Source organism: Enoplosus armatus, chromosome 2 (assembly GCF_043641665.1).
Source record: "Enoplosus armatus isolate fEnoArm2 chromosome 2, fEnoArm2.hap1, whole genome shotgun sequence".
Lineage (NCBI taxonomy): Eukaryota > Metazoa > Chordata > Actinopteri > Centrarchiformes > Enoplosidae > Enoplosus > Enoplosus armatus.
In genome coordinates, this window is record NC_092181.1 from 20,581,976 (window position 1) to 20,601,740 (window position 19,765).

Consider the following 19,765-nt stretch of genomic DNA (forward strand, 5'->3'; position numbering starts at 1 on the left):
CTGCACTTCCGTAACAAATGTCGGGTCGACTAAAACAAGACGAAAGGTTACATCAGAAAATGGATGCCGTCAGGCTTCAATGTCAGAGAGTTATTTTAATGATATATTCCCATACTTCAGCCAGGCGGTATATGCTCTCTTGAGGTAGCATACCCTTGCCACGACTGGCTGCTGGCTATTTTTACACAGACTTGACTTTGAAACCAAATGTTGTTTGCAGGAATTTGTCTTTTTTTCCCCCAGTGATGAATATATGCAGCACATAAGCTGAAGTAGTTTAGAATAAAATTGAATACCAGACCAAATACCTGAATAACCATCTCACAGAACGCCTTCGACACATTTGATCAGCTAAAAGAAGTTAATGACAGAACAGAAGTGATGTGTCTGTTCTCTGTCAGGAGCTAGCTGAGGGGAAAACGAGGAGGAATTAAGATGGAAACCAAGCGAAATTCAGGGGCTTGCTGCAGAAGAACAGCGACCAGCTGGACTCGGGCCTCGGTCTCCAGCTGCCGCCACGCTGCAGCCATTACTGCAGACCAGAAGTCTCCCAGGATCCTGGGATCCCCAACACTTATTGCTTTTAGATCACATTCTTATTGACTCCTGTCACACCTGCCATTTGTCTTTGGGAATGATGTCACATTTAAGCGGACTTTTGCAGGTGACACATTGAGGACATTTTTGGTCCACAAATGGCCATTTATTGGTCAGAGTAATTGATTGAGCTGGTAAATGTAGGCCCAGCATGACGATGATTGCAAACCCTGGTGTGTGCTGGACCTTTGCAGAAATGAGGGATTACATGCACTCTAGGAGAGAAATGCGACTCCTGGTGTTAATGCAGGGACATGTGTCATTTAGATATTGTGGTTATAAGTGACTGCTGGGAATGTTAAATCGTTCTCAGACAAGGTTTATTGGAAATCGGCACCTGTCTCCACAGAAACAATAAAATATTGATCTGACCTGTTCCAATACTAAAGAAAAACTAATCAATGTCGGTAGTTTTAATGACAAATCTGTACTTTGGGTTATAGCATCCTAAGAGGCTTTGAGTGGATTCTTTCTTCAACAAAAATCTTTGGTAGACTGCAATTTGCGTTTCGCTAGCATAATATTTATCCAGGGGGACCAATATAACTTATTACTGTCTAAAATTAAATCAAATTCACAGTAATTATACACCTCAAAATATCTGAAACTTTGACTACAAACGGTGTATATTTTAATGTGTTTACCTCTAATCTAGCAAATGATCCTGCAAAAGAAAGCATCAAAGACATGAATCCCAAAATTCATTCAAACACAAAAATCTCAATAAGGGGGAAAAAAATAGAGGGAGCATGAATGTTACTTACCACTGATATCAGCCACTGTTATGCAGCGAAGAAAAAAGGATGAAGAACATTTCATATTTCATCTCATTCATAGCCACTCAGTTAAAAACTGAATTTCTGAGTAAAGCATGCTAAGACTCGGGTTGATTATTAGTCAGCTTTGCATAATGGCTGGCAGGGTCTGAAATTACCTTTGTGAAATTCAAATGAGGGTGCTATTTTACTGCGTCTTGTGGTACAATAAATCTTTTATTGCAACGGGAAGACTAATTTTTATTACCTTGTACCTGGTGCTACCACCAAGAGAGTAAGAAAGGGAGGGCAAACAACAGGCAGGGGCTTGGTAGATGGGACTGACCGTGTTCGGCCGCGGCTTTGAGAGTAGCCTCTGAGTGAGTGGATCCGGAGGGGTTCCTGATGAAGCGGCGTCGCCGCCTTAAATCGTCCTCCCAGTAGTCCAGGCGCCAGAACTCCCTCGGCCGGCTGCAACGAGACAGAGGTAGCACATGTGTTAGCAATTACCAGCCAGCATGGTATAGCAGCCCAGCATTAGCACTCTGTCCAAGCAAGCATGCATAAAGCCAGCATTGTGTTTGGTGGTTTTTTTTAACCCTTAGAGTCACTCTTTAAAAACAGTCACTGTGGCACAAGCTTAGACCCCAAATCATTGTATCCCTGTCCTTGACAATGACAGTATCTCCATCTCAGAGGATAAGGTGTTCCCTTCTTTTGCTTTCTTTTTCCTCCTCCTCTCTTTGAGAAGGTGAACTGCGCACTGAGTACATCACAGTGGAATGAGCAAACGACAACAATATTTTCCTCACACTTTTGAGGCACGTGCTTCCATTCTCGGCTCATTTCAAGCCCAGCAGGATACCTCTTGTCAGGACTCATGGCTAGCAGGATAAGGAGAAGGCCATTACAAACACAGAGGAGGAGGTGGATAGCATTACCAATATTAATCAATGTCTACAGCACCCATTTTTCTTTGCAATTTACATCTCCCTTTAGCAGTAAATCATCTTGCTCTCTGGAAAAGAAAGTGTTAACTTTTAATGAGGAGTCACTGCCACACAGCATTGTGAATGTACACTGAACCTGTCAATAATGAACTATCACTTCTATTTTTGAAAGTGATTTAATTAAAATATAATCTAAAATATTCATTGCCCATGGCTTGGAGGCTCAACAAAGTGTAAGAAAATCATTTTCCACTTAACATAAGAAATGTTCTTCTTTTCCAGTTTAAACGGTTTTTAATTTGAAAAACATTTTAGTCCACAACAAAGTTCATGTGTCAATTAGTCAGCAAGACAGTCCACTTTTTAAAATGTAAAAAGAGCTCATGTGTTTATGTAATGTTATGATTGAATGGTTAACAACTCAGGTGGGGAGGGAAAAACAACACGTACTTGGGTCTTCAGTGAGACGAAATCCCGACTGTCTGACTCAAGTCAAATAGTAATTTTGCATGGACTAAATGTGCTCATAGACAGACACATGTAGGAAGTAAGGAAATCCTTGTCTAGGCTTGCCCTGGAGTTACTTTTCTTGGTTTTTGGGTCACCATTACATGTTCCTGAGACCCACTGCAGCTATTTAACATGGTCCATGAAATACTGTAATTGTCTATAATTCTGCTGTACTGTGTGAAAAGTGAATATAAGACCAGTGGGATTTACGCTCTCATGAAATATACAGTAAATTTAAATATATGCTACCTACAAACCATATATGAGCCCTATTTCACAGACTAACCTTTTTTGAGAGGATTAAAACCAAAACGAGGCAAAACTAATGTGGCAGGAACCACATACCAAGGTTTACCAACAATACGAAACATTTCTAAAATAATAAAAACAAAACAATGATCAGGTTATTCACACGTGGCTGCAGTGTATCCTGTGAAGGTGTAGGAAGACACAGTTTATGGTTTCAGTGGCAGAAGCTATGACGGGAGAACCCCAGCATACTTTATGGGATCTACTCTTGAACGCTGCTCTGGCCGGGGGCTCCTCACAAATCTTCAGTCCAACACCAATGATCACACAGGGGCCTCTAAAAGGGAAAGGAGCTTTGCGCAAGAAAATAAATACAATTTCCAAGCGAGTCCTTTAAAACCCTGCATGTCCTGGCTAATGAAAACCATTGATTATTTGATTTATCTGGACAAAAAAAAAACTTTCTCAAAAGGCTGGATTACTGCTGCTCATATCTTAAGTCTGCATGTAAAGCACTCTGCAGAGTGCATTCAAGTCTGTGTACAGAAGACGGCCATAGAATACAACTACGGTATGAGAAGACATTTATAAAATGACATAAATTGGAATATAGATTTTGTATATTCAGAGCAGTGAATCAAGAGAAAGAGTGTGTGTGTGTGTGTGTGTGTGTGTGTGTGTGTGTGTGTGTGTGTGTGTGTGTGTGTGTGTGTGTGATGTGTGTAGAATGCAAGTTGGAAAGACACAAGGGAAGCAGGTCTGTGCAGGACCAGATTTCTCGCCAGCGACAAAGACCCTGCTCCATGTTTGCATGTGATAGTCTCTGAACGCAAATGGCCACTTCATCATCCTGCCTGCAATGGTATTCATCTATGAAAATAATTATCAAGGTTGTGCATGGCGCACAGCTCCGAATCAGGACACACTCGTCTCTCATCTCATGGAAGAGGGGGGTCTGTCCGATTCACACAATACACATTAATCCATCAAGAGGGGAACCATTGGCTGGAGTAATTAGTCACGGCATGGGGGGGACCACCTCTGCCAGTCATATTCATCCAGCACACCATGAACAGGCGACAATGGAAGTCCTAATGATGGGGTGCTAGAAGAGGTGGACGCACGATGAAAGATACCTCGTCATCAATCCGCAATGAGAGTGCCGCCGTAACAAGAATGGAGATGTACAGCGCTATGCAACCCCCATACCACACACCGAGTGTGTTTCCACAAAGATGATAAATTATTCAGAGCTCATCCATCCTCCTAGGGCATCCTTGGCAGAATTTACTGAAGCACCATTCTTCAAAATAACAACAATTAAAATAACAAAGGGCCAGCGTTGTGCTGTGGCTCACGCCAACCACTTGTGTAATTAGTAATTAGTTCGGTCATAAAAGGTGTCTGGAAGGCCCGCTCGTTAAGCCTGAAGTGACTGTTGTCTGATGATGAAAGTGGGGGAGAGACAATCTGACAGAGGGAGTGTGTGTTCTTTAAAATCTGAGCAAGATTTAAATATATATCACTGCAAGCCTTCCATGCAAGCTCTGAGTTTGGGTGCATTGTTGAGCCATACCAAGCCTTTCTAATGTAGACCACATTGGCTACTGATGAAACAGGGTCCAGAAAAGCTTTATGTGAGGTAGTAAAGAGTAATTACCTTTTTTTTCTCCGTCTTTTTTAAACATCATTTGGATGCTCTTCAGGAGTTGTAAATTTGAGGAAGTTTACCAACACAGGACAAATGGGGGAGCTCAGGTTTCTGCTTTTATGTGGCCCTGATGCTCCTTTCTCCCTGATCAGTTAACAAAACAGTTATGCCTTCAATTGAATAAACTCAACACAAACCATCAACACGCTGCTAGGAGATATTTTACTGGTGGGCTCTTTAACATTTCAATTGCGCTACTAAATTGTCCATTTACATCAAAACAGAGCAGGCGTCCAAGTAGATCTGGCATGGTTAGGTGACATACACAACAAATGTTCAGTATGAGAGCTGGTTCAGGATTAATGAAATGCTTGTTTGGAAAGAACAGCGTTTAGAAAAGCAGAGGACCAAGTGAACTATGTCCTCTACAATTAACTATTCCCTGAAACATGGGCGCTGTCGAGAAGCACAAGCAAGAAGCACATTTATTTACAAGAATGTGTAAATGGCCGTATGATACGACAGCTGATGACTGAAATCCCATTATTTGAACATAACAATATACGTTGTATAGTATCGATAGTTAGCCAAAATGCTATTGTTACAATTTCAACCAAATTAAAAAGACTTCACTTTTTTTTTTTTTATACATTAATCTTTGACATGAGTCTCAATATTTTTTTCTTTCCTTTGCTGTATTGTGTTACAGCTGCACCAACCCAATTTCCCTAGGGGGGTACTAAAGTTTAATCTCATCTTAAATATAATACTAATCTAGCAAACCCTAAAATAAAGAAGACCCAATCCAAGTCACCGTATATTTGTGTGATTAGTGGGTTTCTAAGTAGTTGTGTATGAGGGCCACCACTGCTTATCATTATCAGTTTAAACATGTTAATAGATTCTCCCTGCAGGTCCTAAAAGTTTGATAGCGCTGCCATTTCTATGGCACAATTGTTCGTTTGCTGACATGGACAAATGACTGCCATCCATCAATATTCAATCAGACAGGATTGTCCAGAGACAGATGCATCACAGGGTTTTCTCCATTTTCAGAAAATAAAAAGTTGTTGTTTTTTTGTTTTTTTTTAAACCGACATTAGACGCTGATATTAAAATAAGAAAAGCATCTGATTTCCTTCCAGATTATTTTATATTATTTTATTTGAATTCAGCTTTTATGGAAAGGTAGAATTTACCTTGAGTGAATATGGAGAGGTAAAAAAAATACTACTTTTTTTGCACGAGTGCATCTTCAAAGCATTTGATATTATGTAAATAACAACATGACCTTTATCATAGCAAGCAGGACATGCAGAGTGAATATGCTTTCATATATCACCACAAGCGACTACACTTTGGCAGAAACAGTCATTCATAACCTTTCTGCTAAATTAATTTGGGTACAGTCAATGAGACCTGCATATGCAGAAGAGATTTCTCTCCTTGCTTATTTTATATTAATGCCAGTTCCTATTGGTGGCCCTCAAATTGCTCAAACATTGCTGCTATCCACAAGATCATTTTGCTTTGATTTGCATAAACCATGTGTTTAGAAGAAACGGGAGGGCAGAAATAGATTGAGGATTTGTCATGTTGAGGACTGGTTGCTTGAGCCTGGCTCTTTGTCAAACGGTGGCAGCGATCACCTCGATGGTATCTCCAGACTCAAATTAAAATGAAACAGGACCAAATACCTTCCCACTGAAATTGTTTGGCATGATTAAGTCTTGCCGAAGTGATTTTCTACATGTGCATTAATGCTTATCCTTCCCACTCCAATGAGGGTTACAGGAGACCATCTACATGTGTGTATGTTAATTCACCTCAGCTAATGTTGTTTACAAGATTTACCAGAGGTAATGTTAGGGTCACAGACCCCGCAACATTTCCATCTTATCCCCTTAAATGACAGTCTACATGTAATTTTGCCCCTCCTTATTATTAATCACAGGATCAAGTCATTTAATTTATCAATTTAAATATGGTGCAATAAGTGATTCAACACCATCAGATCTGAGGTGAAGAATTTGTAAAAAACAACAACAAAAAAAACATATCTAATAAAAGAGTATACACTTGATTGAAGAGAAAGAAAATTCTAAATCTTGGCTTACATATGAGCCAAGGAATTCACACACACTGAACCAAAGTCCATGTACATTTACATCCTTTTCTTTCGTCACACTCTTGTTAAGTCCCTTTTCACTGAATTTGCTGCTAGCACACACGAGTGCACACACTCTCATTACCAAGACAACATAAGCACCTACCACTCCTCCCAATTAACTCCAATTTATCCAAGAGCTTTCAAAAAGCGATCTGAAAAAAAAAAAAGAGGGAGTGATATTGCATCTCTGCAACATCACCGGCTTGTGAGGATCAAAGTACTCCCATGGGTGGGAGGCAAAAGGCTCCGACTCCCCACAATGCAGTGCAGCCAAATGAAATAATGCAAATCGAGCCCTAATTACCACCAGCTTAGTGTGCAGCTACCAATTAGCAGCAATTACACTCAATGTAAATTCACCAACAAAAAGCCAGACAATTACACAATGATTATATCAGATTTCATGGGAGGTAAAAGGAAAAGTGTTGTGTTTAGTACGGTAGTAAATATTGACCAAAGACAGGAATGTTTAACATGCTGTGAAAAAGCTTTTTCCAAATCAAATGAAAAATGTTGCAGGACTTCTACTTCATTTTATTGTTTAATGTTAAAATAGCATCATGGCTTGCCTTGTTAAAATGATCTAAGCATCAACTACATAATAAATAGTATATACAGACTTCCTCTGCTGCATCGTGAAGTGGTACCATCTGTATTTTTGATGAAGAGTCACATTTTTCCTGTGATTTTGACAACATGCATTTAAGGCCATTTATCACCACTACTGCGAGGTAATGAGGGCATCCACTGGACCGGAGTTGCATAATTCTGCCATTACTGGCCCATTGTAATAATCTTCTGACCTCTAGCTTTCAGAGCTGATCTTGAATGGTATGACAAATCTGAACACATACCCACGTTTCCAACACACTGCAAAAGAAAAACAGTGGAGAAGCTCAAGGTCAGCAGTGATTGTGGAGATTGAGAAGAAGTTCACATTTCTGACACAAGCATTAGCTCATGTTTAACCTTGCAACTCAAAAGCCAAAACCAGTGAGGGGTCTCGCATAAAAACTCACAAAAATACTAATTTTGAAACAGTACAATTTTTAAACTTTTTCAAAAGCAAAAAATCATAAATGTGATTTTGAAACTACACAAAATTGGTCAAAATTAAATTGATCTTGCTTGGTAGACTAAGGAGTTTACCGATAATTTAACAACAAGCAAATAAGCATCGTCTCCTCTCCCTTCTGTAAACTGTCTGTTGTCTGTCCTGCTTCACCGTGAAGCTATAAGGCTCTGCAATCTCATCTAGCGAAGCTGTCTGCTATTCATGAGCACCTCCTCCCCTCTCTCCATCATATGGCTGTGCCCATTATACAGCACTTATAGCACAGTGTGTGTGTGTGTGTGTCTGTCTGTGTCAAGTGCAGCAATTCCATTGCAAGGTGATTGAGACGATCATATAAACAGAAGTCTGACTAACTATAATGGCCATGTAGTTATCGCTTCATTCGAGAAAATAATCTAAAAGAATAAACAAAAAAACATCACCCCTGATAAATGTCTTCAATTTAAATAAAACATTTTTATTTTGGTGATTATGTTGTTCATATTGGAAGTTTTGTATAGTTTAATATTGCTTCTCATCTCATGACATCGGACATTATACCAGAACATTAGCTTGATCATACAGTTTTATGCTGCTTATAGCATAATTAGACTTTCTATAGTAATAGCTCGTATACTGTATGTAATACATTTCGAAGTCCGTTTTTTGTTCTCATTCTAATTCTGTTTTCTGTTGCTAAAATCTGCAAAATTTCAACTAACACAAAATCCCTCCAGAATGAATACAACGCTCTATCTGTCCATCTATTCTCAATATCACTTCTTAGCATCACAGAGCTTGCACACATCGAAAACTCCCCTGGTCTTGTCCTCTTAGGGTGGTGCTGAACTTGAACTCAGACACAGGGATGGGGGTGTAAAGTAAATCTTGAGCAGGAATACAAGCTGAAGATCTATGAGTACAGGATGATCCTCCGTCTTCCACCCTCTATGCCGGGGACACTGGTATTTTATGTGGCCTTTTTCCTGCTTTGGTTGCACAAGAAAGTGCTGGATTCTAAAGATAAAGGCGCTTTTTTGGCAAATGGTGAAAGTAGCAAAATAAATGACCCGCTGGTCCCATGGTGTAATTACAGTGGCTGGAAGCATACCAATCTATCACCAGAGAGGGGAGGGGGGGCTGACACGCTGCAAAGGGGTTAGTCAAAGGAGATAGCCTTTGACTAACTACTGGCCCCGGACAATCGATACTGTGCAGATATTGCATCCAGGGAGAAAGGAGGGGAAAAAAGCCCTAAAAACTTCCCAAATGGTTTTTCATTCAGATATTGATCAGCACCCTTTTATCATGACCTTGCTCCACCAAGGCCATATACTTTCTTAAGGGTATATGAAACTCATAAATCTGAGAGTTGCTACAGAATCACACTGGGCTGTGAGCAGCGAGGCAGCGGCGCAGGGAGGTAGGATGGTGTAATTGGTCTTTCTGGGATGGCGGCCTTCTTTCATTCTTCATAACAAGGATTCCATTACATTTCTGAGCTGCCAGGAAGGGACGGACAAAACTGATGGTGTAAAAACAAAGAGGAGGATCTAAAAGATGTAAATGGGTTATAGGATAAATTGGTGAAACTGGAAACCTCTTGTCGATTCTCACCTCTAGTTTCTGTGACACACGAAAGCAACCTATCACTGTACATTTCTATGTAGCCCAGTTCACAACCGTGGATACTTGGACCCCAGGTTAGTTCTGCGGCTGCTAAGGTTACGAGGAAAGTTTTCAGAGCAACTCAGCTCATTTGGAAAACAAGAAATTATCTGGTAAAAAACGTATTTCACGTTTGTGTTTAATGAGGAAAATAAACACACAAATGGGATTACAACTGAGACTCTTTAGTGTATTTATTGTCACAATAACCAATAAATTAGCAGCTATGATCGGTTGACCGCACAGCACACAAGATAGCTAAAGGCTACATTGGTCCACCTTCTGTCACTACAAGTGGTGGAAGTGAACATGCAAACAAGCAAAAAAAGTCCAAAAGAGATCCACTATTAAATAATAAATTGTAAACATCCAGTTTAAAATGAATTCAAATGAACATGTTTGCTACACGACAAGAGGTACCAAAACTAAATGTAAAATTTAGGGGGGGAAAATTAATTTAATAATTGCCACAACAATGATTAAAAGTACCAGTTTTAACTTAACCACTTTTTGTAGTCATTTTAAATGATCCACCGAGTGTAATTATTTGAGTCTACACTGCAACACTTAACCATGCTAACATATGGACATCATCAGCTGTTAATATGTTCCACCATGACACTTTGTTACTATTCCTTACAGCCCCAGCCACTGTACTGTATATACAGTCGAGGTAAATGTTATCATTAAGGCTATATTCTAATTCATATCCATGAGCCAGACTGCACGGTAGGGCCTTCGTGGCACGTTATTTTATGTAACTGATGGAACGCAAGTCTGTCAAACTTGAAACAGGCTCCGCAGAGATTTAAAGAACGTCCTTTTTGTCCTCGTCACAACTTTTCTGTCCCAGACACATGTCACTGCGCATGATTAACGAGGTGGAGGGTTTCACGTTAAACCCGTGTAAGGACTTTGGTGTTGGAGATCCCAGCGTGATACAAAGAGTCGTTTACAAAGATGAACATAACTGAAGGCAGGCTCGCATTGCTTCGTGCAGTATGTTTACGCTATATGTTTACGACTGCATCGAGGCAGATGGATGACCAGAACTCGAGCCCCAGCTAATTGGTTTTGAAGTAGTCGGGACCTGGACGAAAGGAAACAACTGTCTCTGCCTCGTATGAGACTGGAGCTGCTGACTGCTACAGCTGCCACTGCACAGTACATCGGGTCACGTTTGTGTTTAGACTGCAAGTATTTATAAGCAAACCAAAAGCCATTATCAGTTAAAATGACCAGTTAAGTACTGTACAAAGTAATGGACTATGTAAAGAAGGGTTCATTTCAGAGATGATCTACTGTAAATGCAATTTAACAGCCATCCTGGCTTAATTTTGGTGATTAGAATACAAATAATAATCAAGTGCTCTGTAGAAAGGTAAACAGTGGAAATAATTCCAATTGGAAAATCTGGTGTAGAAATCAGAATCACGAAAGATTGGGGATCCAGCTGTTTATTCTATTCCCAAATACAACAAAGGCAATCTGATGGTCAGATAAACCAGCAGCTGCAGAGTTTTCCATCCAGCAAACAAGACACACTCTCAACCTTTTACATACAGATTTGTGCAATCACTCATCTCTATGGTTTAGTATATACTGTAGCTAGAGGAAAGGATGTGGGGGGAAAAATGCCCGTCTTGTCTTTGTCGCCATCTCAACTTTTGATGCTTCAGTAACAAATATCTTTCTCATCCTTTGTTCCATCCATCTGCCTCTCTCTTTCTCCGTCTTCCTGCGCCTCTCGACTCGTGCATTTCCGAGAGTCAATGTACTCTAAACAGTTATGTTCTTGTTTCCTATGGTTATAATCTCCACTGACGTGCTGGAGTCCCATTTCCTTTTTCAGCTCTGCATGCACAGTACCAGCGCAGTCGTAACGTAGAGTGTGTCCATAAAACACACACACGCAAGGCAGCGCAGACATTGTGCAGACCTCAGCTTTAACACATGCATTACATTCAGTATTATGTATCATAATTGTGATTTAAGTCTGGAATGAAAGCATACAAGTAGAGATGAATTTGGCTGCCGCAGTTTCTCATGCAATCCTTTTTTTTTTTTTTTTTTTTATAAATACTATGTGAACATGAAGGTCCTCACTGTAGTAAGCACAAGTCCACGATATGTTCAGAGCATAATTAATTGATTACTTGGGAGGGTGATACAGTGGCAATATAGAAGAAGGGGCTCAAAACTAACAAGGCCTGTTTTGAGTACAGTGCAATGAGCAGTAGTGCTGCTACTATAAGGTTGATTTTTGTCTGTGGAAAAGTTGATGTCAGATATTTCAGGGCATCAACCAGAATTAGGAATATCTTGATGCGACTGTCATCAACACAGTCTTAATGAGGTCGATTAGCTGGGATTTTGCGCTTTAAAGTCGTAATAAATAAGACCTAACTTGAACTTTGATAGTAGCTTATTAAGAAAGGAATATTTACTTTCATAGAAAAATGACCAAGATACGTTTTTAGGGGCTTTAACAACAAATGTGAAAATCGATTAATTGTTTATAAAAGGAAAAATGCCAAACATTTGCTGGTTCCAGGTTCTTAAAACGTGAGGATTTGCTGCCTCTCTATACCAAAAATTTAACATCTTTGGCCATTGTACTGTCCGACATAACAAGCGGTTTGAAGATGTTGGGCAGAGTTGGGCCGTAGACAATTGTGATAGGCATTGAGAATTATTAATTAACAATAAAAGGATAAATCCTTCATCATAAGATATAAAGTGATAATGAAAACAATTCTAACATTTTACAGCCTGAACAAAAAAATCAATTAATCATAAAAAATTATCACAAGAGTAACTTATAATGAAAGCAATCGTTAGTTGCAGCTCTCGTGAGCAACAGAAAATGAACACACAGTAGTAGCTTCTCTGCACTTACTCTGTTTATGCGTCACATACAATGCTGTATATCTAATGGAGATATTGTGTAAAGGAAATAATATTTCTTTTATTAAAAGAGAACCAAAAAAACAAAAACCTCAAGTGGTATGACAAACCCTCCTCAGTATATTGTGCAGACACCATTTCAAACCATCTTTTGTGTCATTAGAGGATAGGAAGGAAAAACCTTTTATAACTGTGAACGTTCTGCTCCGGCTTCTTTCCCTCAATAGTGCGCTGGCAAAATGACATCACACAAGATAAAATAGTAATGCTAATATCAATAGTTTGTCCATTACAGGTCAGCTAACTGTCCAGCAGAACAGTTACAAAGCTGTTCGTTTTCGATCTCACAAGGCCGATCAATACGGGGGCATACTGTTTCAATTTTGCCGGCATTGATTTTCTCTATAACACTCCAACCCTAAAGCATTCGTCTTTCTGAAGGAAGGATGATTTGATTTACTGAAGAAAAATTGGAGTGCACATCACAAAGATTTTTTGCCGGGCGGGAGTGTGACATGCCAAAAGATGGATGTCCCTTGGCTGGGAAGCCTCTAGCCTAAGGGCGTCCATTAGAGCAGTGGAGCTGCAGAAAATGAGCTGCTTATATGAGGGAGGAGGAGCAGAGGGAGAGGAGTTGGTGCTCGAGGTGTGTGTGTGTTTTGGGGGGACTAGCTGTAGGTGAGGATTGTTGGAATAAACCAGGAATAAAAAGGATGCTGATGCAGCTTTAAAAAGAAAAAAGTAAGACAAAGTAGGAGAAGAGCAAATGCGAAGGAGTGTACCTAAACCTCTGCGTGTTGAATAATGTTTCCATTTGCCTCAAACAGACTGGCTACATCAGTAGATTGTCAACAGCAGCTCTGGATAAAAAAGCGTTAACACAGCTTCTTCATCCCACCTCAACCGTTTTTTTAGCTCTAGCCACCTTCCTTTTACTTCCCTTGCTTCCTGCATCCAGAGTGAATTTCCATGGTACATTAGTCAGCCTATTAGAATGCAATAAAGAGAAGGTATGAGAGGGGAAAAACAGGAGAGTAGAGTGTGTCCCCGGGGACAGTGAGTTGGCGTTCTCCATCATCTGCCCTCATCTCCCCTCTCTGTCCGTCGACTTTGTCTAGGTGTCATATACATGAAAGATGATTCCTGACCCAAATAAACACAGCAGCAGTCTGGATGCTCAGTGGACCCGAGCTCAAAGAAAGGAAGAAAGAAAAAACTGAAGAGATTTGGAGAGAAAAAAAATGACATCTGCCAGTTGTTTCATTTGTGGCTATCTTGCTTGCTGTTCATTTACTTTTTTTCTTCTCTTAAAAAGACAGCAGGCTGGCATGTTGTACACCTGAGTCTCAAGGCACTGGGACACAAATGTATGGATGAACAGGTTGTCGACCTATCTGTCTGGCTGTGGATCTGTCTATGCCTTGTCACGCGATGACAGGCAAGGGCACAAAAACGATAGATACTGCCTCTGTCTGGTGGAAGGAATCATCCCTGGACGCCCGGTGATACAACTGAAGTAGATAGTGAAACAAGAAAGAGCAAAGGACAAGGAGTGAGAGAAAAGGAATAAATAAATTGTATGTTGTGATGAAGAGAAAGGAGGAGAGAGAGAGAACATCAGACAGAGGAAAGAAGAAGCAGGGGAATGGAAAAGGGAAAATCACCTAACACCTCTTTTCTCCAGAGGCCAGGGCCGCTGTAAGCTGGATATTAAGACACAAATTGCATTCAGGCGGGTCACACTATGTCAGAAGATATTAGATGCCTGCCGTGAGGAAACAACAATTCCCATCAGCTTGTGAGAAAATAATATTTTCATTTTCAGACTCTTTATTGAATGGAAACTTTGGGGAATACGTTTTTATGGCGTGTGAGCGGGCGGGCTTGGATTTTACACACAAGCAACAAAAGGTCGTAATCATAGCTGCGCATTGTCTTTGTGTTCCTGGATTTCATTTCACAGCTGGAAAAAGGTTTGCACGTTTCATTGTGTGTATCCGCCCCCCGCCCCCCGCCCCCCCATTCGTATTTACAGGCAGCACACGTTGCTGCACCACACATTTTGTGTGGAATTAGGGAAAGAACACATTTCATATTAGGGCGCCTGCAGGTATGCAGGTGTGCTTGTGACTTTTTTTTTTTCTGTGTCCATCTTTTCCTTTTACTTGTTCTTTTTCAGGGGTTTGCAGCACCAGATGTTTCCCCCTATGCCCGCATACCATGAGCTCTGATGCGAAGCTGCACCACCTGACCTTCACAGTAATTGACCAAAAATATTGATGTAATGGCACAGGACTGATTGTGATTTATTAAAAGAGCGCTGCACTCCAAGGCCCAGTGCCAATGGCTCCCTGCGCCCATCGGCAGCCATTAGGAAAACCATCAATAGCACAACGGCATAAAGGGCCAGTAATGGGGGACTTTTCTGGCCAGGGCTCGTAGAACACAATCTCCATAGTAAATAGAATAGCCTTGTGTGAGTACACATCGAGACTAATAGAAAGGAAGCAGGAGCGAAGGGAGGGAGATGGGATCAAGGAAAGAAAAATAGGACAAATAATACACCACATCCTGATATAAAACAAAAAAAGGAAAACAAAGGCAGCCAGAGATAGACTCCTGATCCAATAGCAAACTAACCCTCGCCAGACGAGTCTCTGGAGAGTTGGTTCAGCCTAACAAGCGTGAGCCAGCGGCCGTCTCTCCAGCTCACCATTACACACTACCTGCACAAACAGCCATCATTAGGGAATAGCTGCATTGGATTCTGCTGCCTATTTGGCGAAATAAACACAGTGGATAGGGTTCCCTCTGTTCTTAATGGGAGCGGAGCTGTTTAAATGGCTTTCATCTCCCTTCCGAGTCAATGCATCATTCAACCCACAGCTGACATTTTCACCTTTGCAAATCTAATTTAATCAAAGTCAGGAGTATTGGGGGATGAGAAAGATTATGATGAGATTAAAACCATTACAGTGGTTTGAATATTTTTCAAGGCTGAGAAAATGACATGCTATGAACACGGTTCATAAAAAAACAAAACAGGTGCATCATCTTGATTAAAGGCTTTTCTATAAAATGCTTCTCTTGAGTAACACTGTCACTAACTGCCTCCCTAAAATATCCTGACATATGGGGAACGAAACATAATTGTGATAAAATATAGAATCAAAGGATTATTTGTCGGTTTTTACGTTTAAAAAAAAATATACGCAAACATCTGCCATGTACAAAGAATGGATTAAACGTGTACACAATGTAAAATGCATGTGTGACCTCAACAGCAAGAATTTCCCCCCGATTACGATAAATTCTAAAATATTTGTCTAATAACCACTTGAAAGTAAATGACAACTTGATAATGTAAAAACGACCAGAATGAGGACGTTTAGCAAGTTCTGTTTTAGTCTTATTTTTAGACACAGGTTTTGTTTTACCTCATGGAGGAGCTTCCCCAGGCTCCATGTTTGTCAGTCAGGATGTTGACTATCTTCTGGATGAGCTGTGTGGCTGTCACATGGTCGCGGTACTTGGCTGCTCGGATCAGGTGGTCGCACATTTTCTCCTCATCTCGCTTCTCCGCTGCGTACTGTGCACAGTTAGACTGAGGAGGAAAGAAAAAAACAGACACATCACACATTCCGCAAGTGAAGGCATCACATTGCAAACACATGTACAAATGTGCCAAGAGAATGAATTAGACAGTATATAAATTATAAAATGTGTTCTTGTAATGCATCTTGCAAATAATAACATATATACAAACAGGTCTATAGAATATAATAATACAGACACGAGCACAACTGTGTTTCACAGAAACTCTACTCTGAGTAGAACCAAATGAAAAGCATACGGTCATTTTTGTCCTCATGTCATGTTGATTAATAACAGTGGACACATATTTACTAATGCCCTCCGGCGCACCAAATCACACGATACCCACAATGCACAGGGAGGACATTTTTCTCTGTCGGAATTTGTTATCAGAATGGGCCTTTGAACTCTGCAGCGATGGTAAAAGTAAAACACCTTCTGAAAATAACAGCTATAATTCAAAACAGTGTTTTGATTTCAAATCTCCGTTTCAGAATCAATTTCAATTGCAAACTTGTGTTGCACTCAGGGCTTACTTTGAAGGAATTGTTTCAAAGTTATATTCTTATTGAAGGTGAGCACAAGGAAAGGGAGGGGGAAGAACACATGTGCTATGTATAGAACATCTAGTCATACAGATCATCAGGCTTGCAATGGTGCGTTTATATTTTCTTCAGCATGCTCTAAAGCAAATGGCTGTGGTATTAAAAACAAAAGCTCATTCAATTATTAATGCTGCCTCAGTTGTATATTACTCTCCTTATCAAATTAACCTTAAACCAACCCCTTTGATACAACAGTCATACAGTAAGTATTAACCCAGATGCATGGCTGAACGAATGCAACCTGCTTTCCAAAAGTTACCAGTAAAGCGCTTTATAATGGTCCTCCTCTTCAATTTGAACGACAACATTTCATATCTGACAGAAAATCTATAGGTATAAATCACATTAGAGGGGCTTTTCTGCAGGCTGCTGGGCCTTAATTATCAATCTGTGTCTCTTTGTGTGGCATTAAAGTGGGCCTTGACCTTCCAGCACGATGACCCAGGAAACAGCAAAATAAAGGGAGCACGGAAAAGGAATTTCTGAGTAAGTGTTTCAAATTTAGAACCAGAGAATGCTTTGCTTTGCTGTGTGTGTGTGTGTGTGTGTGTGTGTGTGTGTGTGTGTGTGTGTGTGTGTGTGTTGCATGTCCATTAATCTTGATCAATGGCACTGAAGGCAAACTGGGATTGGGACAAGCAAAAAGCAAAATGCTACAATTCTACAGTTACACTCAGCATCAAATTATTGCACAAGACACTGTAGGTTATATTTTGAAAAACAATATGTTAGTCTGGTACGACAAACACTTCCCAAAAAAAGTTATACACGATTATAGAATTGATCCATTTTCCCCAAATTAATGGTTTTGTGGATTTCCGTCCTTTAAAACAGATATAAGTAGCACACCTATAAAAGAGTCCATTTCCATCTGCCCCTGCATGAGACTTGTAAAGTCTGCAGTACTAATCAACAGTGCTGGGTTCAAACTCATAACCATAAACAAACACTTCATCACCTGCGTGTTGAGCCTGCCCAAACACCCAAACCCTCCATGCTGTAATGGGCTTTTCTCATATCTGAAGCCAAAGTCGACTACAGGAGAAAAGGCCAAATTCACAGACTCACCCCTAAAATAACAACCAAAAAAGCTGAACACATAAGTAGTCCCATTAAAACCCAAAGTTGGGTTTGCTTGTAAGTGGAAAAGACAAGTCACTGTTAATTCTGGGGGTCATTCCATTGATGTGAAGTCAGAGAATATGCCGCGGTATTAAGAAGGGCTTATTATGTTATGTTATTATGAAAGTTAAAGCGAATAACTAAATCTCCACTTGGCACCATCCTGCTTTCACTTCCATCCAGGTCCACAGACAGGATAAAGGGAAACTAAAAAGGAGCATTTTGGGTATTTTCAAACAAAATGTTCTTTTTCCTTTTCAAGGAATGTTGAGGTAACATAAGAAGTAAATTAAAAGTATCTGTTCCCATTTGCAATTAGAAACATGCCTCTTTTGGAGTGACTGAAGCAGTCAGTGTGTATATTTTGACAAGAAAACAACCACAAAAAAAACATGCACAGAGTCGAGCACTTCCATTCACCAAGTTAAAAGAGTGCAGCTGAAGAAAAAGGGACGGCAGACTATGCTCTGCTACCCAGACAGCCACCAGGGCACCACTTGCTGGCAGTAAGACCGTTATGACTTGCGACACTGTAATCATGGCCAGCACCTTCCATTACATGGGCTGGCTGACAGGGTCGGTCGGCGTGAGCGGCCTGCTCTGCCGGAGGAGACAGCTTGCTGAAGACGAAATGATAATGGCTGGCATTAATCGAGTCAATTACACTGAGTCGTGTCTCCCACAATTCTTCAACAGTTCAAATAAATAACTATGGATGTGTGTTGGAGTTTGGGGAGGAAATGGGCTGCTAGGGAAAAGACTGGGGAGTGGTATGAACAGTAATCATCTCTAAAATCCCATAATGGCAGAAAATGGCAACACGCACATACAGAGACAAAGCTTTGAAACACATGCATTTTAACAACATTACTGAACCTCTTCTCGAACTAGAGAATAACACACACATCAGCTTTGTGTTGCCAAAAATTGTTGTTGTGGTTATCACTAACACGAGCGTTGTTGCCATGCTGATCGTAAAAAATAATAAGCAGGGGAAACGAGGAGATGAGTTTCACAGTGGTGGTGTTGTTACAGTGTCAGCCTTATCTAAATGCTGTAGTTGTTGTCAGATGATGCCTTGGCTCCCCTCCTCCTCTCCCTCACTGGGTTGAGAGGGTTAACCAGTATAATAGGCTGGAGAATGGAGGCTCATTACAAGATATCAGCCCTATGTTTATCAATTAGAGTGACAGAGAAAGGTCTTGCGGTGTTGCTGTGCCACAGTGAGCCTTCAACACCCCGACTGACAAAACCAGGGTCTCAGGGTTCTGTTGGAGAACAGGAGGAAGAAACAAAACCAGCAGAGATGTTATTAAAGCGCTTGATTTGCAATCTCTTGACATTGGTGGCACATCAGGGCTACACACTCTCCAAGGCTGAGCTATCGCTCTGCGAGAGTCTCCAATTTCTCACATCCGTCGACAAGCACTCCCAGAGGGTTTCATTTACAAACGGGCAGAGAAACTGTCCAGAAGAAGGCGAGACATCAGGCTTGTCCTTGTCTGGTATCAGAGAATGCAAATATACTACAAATAAATTCCTCCTGGAACACAATAGAGGTCTAGGGAGACAAGAGGATGAAATGAGAAAGGAGGATGGGGTCTCTAAACAAAAGTAGATGCTGAACCAGTCCACCAATTGGTTCCAAAGAGATTCTCTTGCACTTGATCTCTTGCCCTCGAGTTTTCAAATTGCAACATAAAATGTCACCAAGGGAATTCGGACAATGGGCTAGGGAAGAAACGAGTGAAAGGAAGAGGAGGGGGAGAAAAATGAGGGCTCAAAAGTACAATGGCGAACAAAAGTCACCAAATGACAATGCCTGACAGCCACTTCAATTCTGAAATGATGCTCCTGTCATGCCGTGTTCCCAAGTATTGATTTTTTTTTCTTCTTCTCCTGGAGCACAGAAGGGAAAAAAATAATCTAATCC

The 19,765-nt window shown here is 40.6% G+C and overlaps 1 protein-coding gene across 1 annotated transcript in view; it reads right to left on the reverse strand.

Moving 5' to 3' along the window:
- The window catches only part of lrba (LPS-responsive vesicle trafficking, beach and anchor containing), a 178,086-nt gene that overhangs the window by 76,501 nt on the left and 81,820 nt on the right, over positions 1-19,765 (reverse strand). Inside the window, exons 36-37 of the mRNA XM_070912728.1 lie at positions 15,949-16,115; positions 1,699-1,823 (exon numbers count right to left, since the gene is read on the reverse strand). Coding sequence (XP_070768829.1) covers positions 1,699-1,823; positions 15,949-16,115 — 292 coding nt within the window. The remainder of the gene's footprint in view (positions 1-1,698; positions 1,824-15,948; positions 16,116-19,765) is intronic.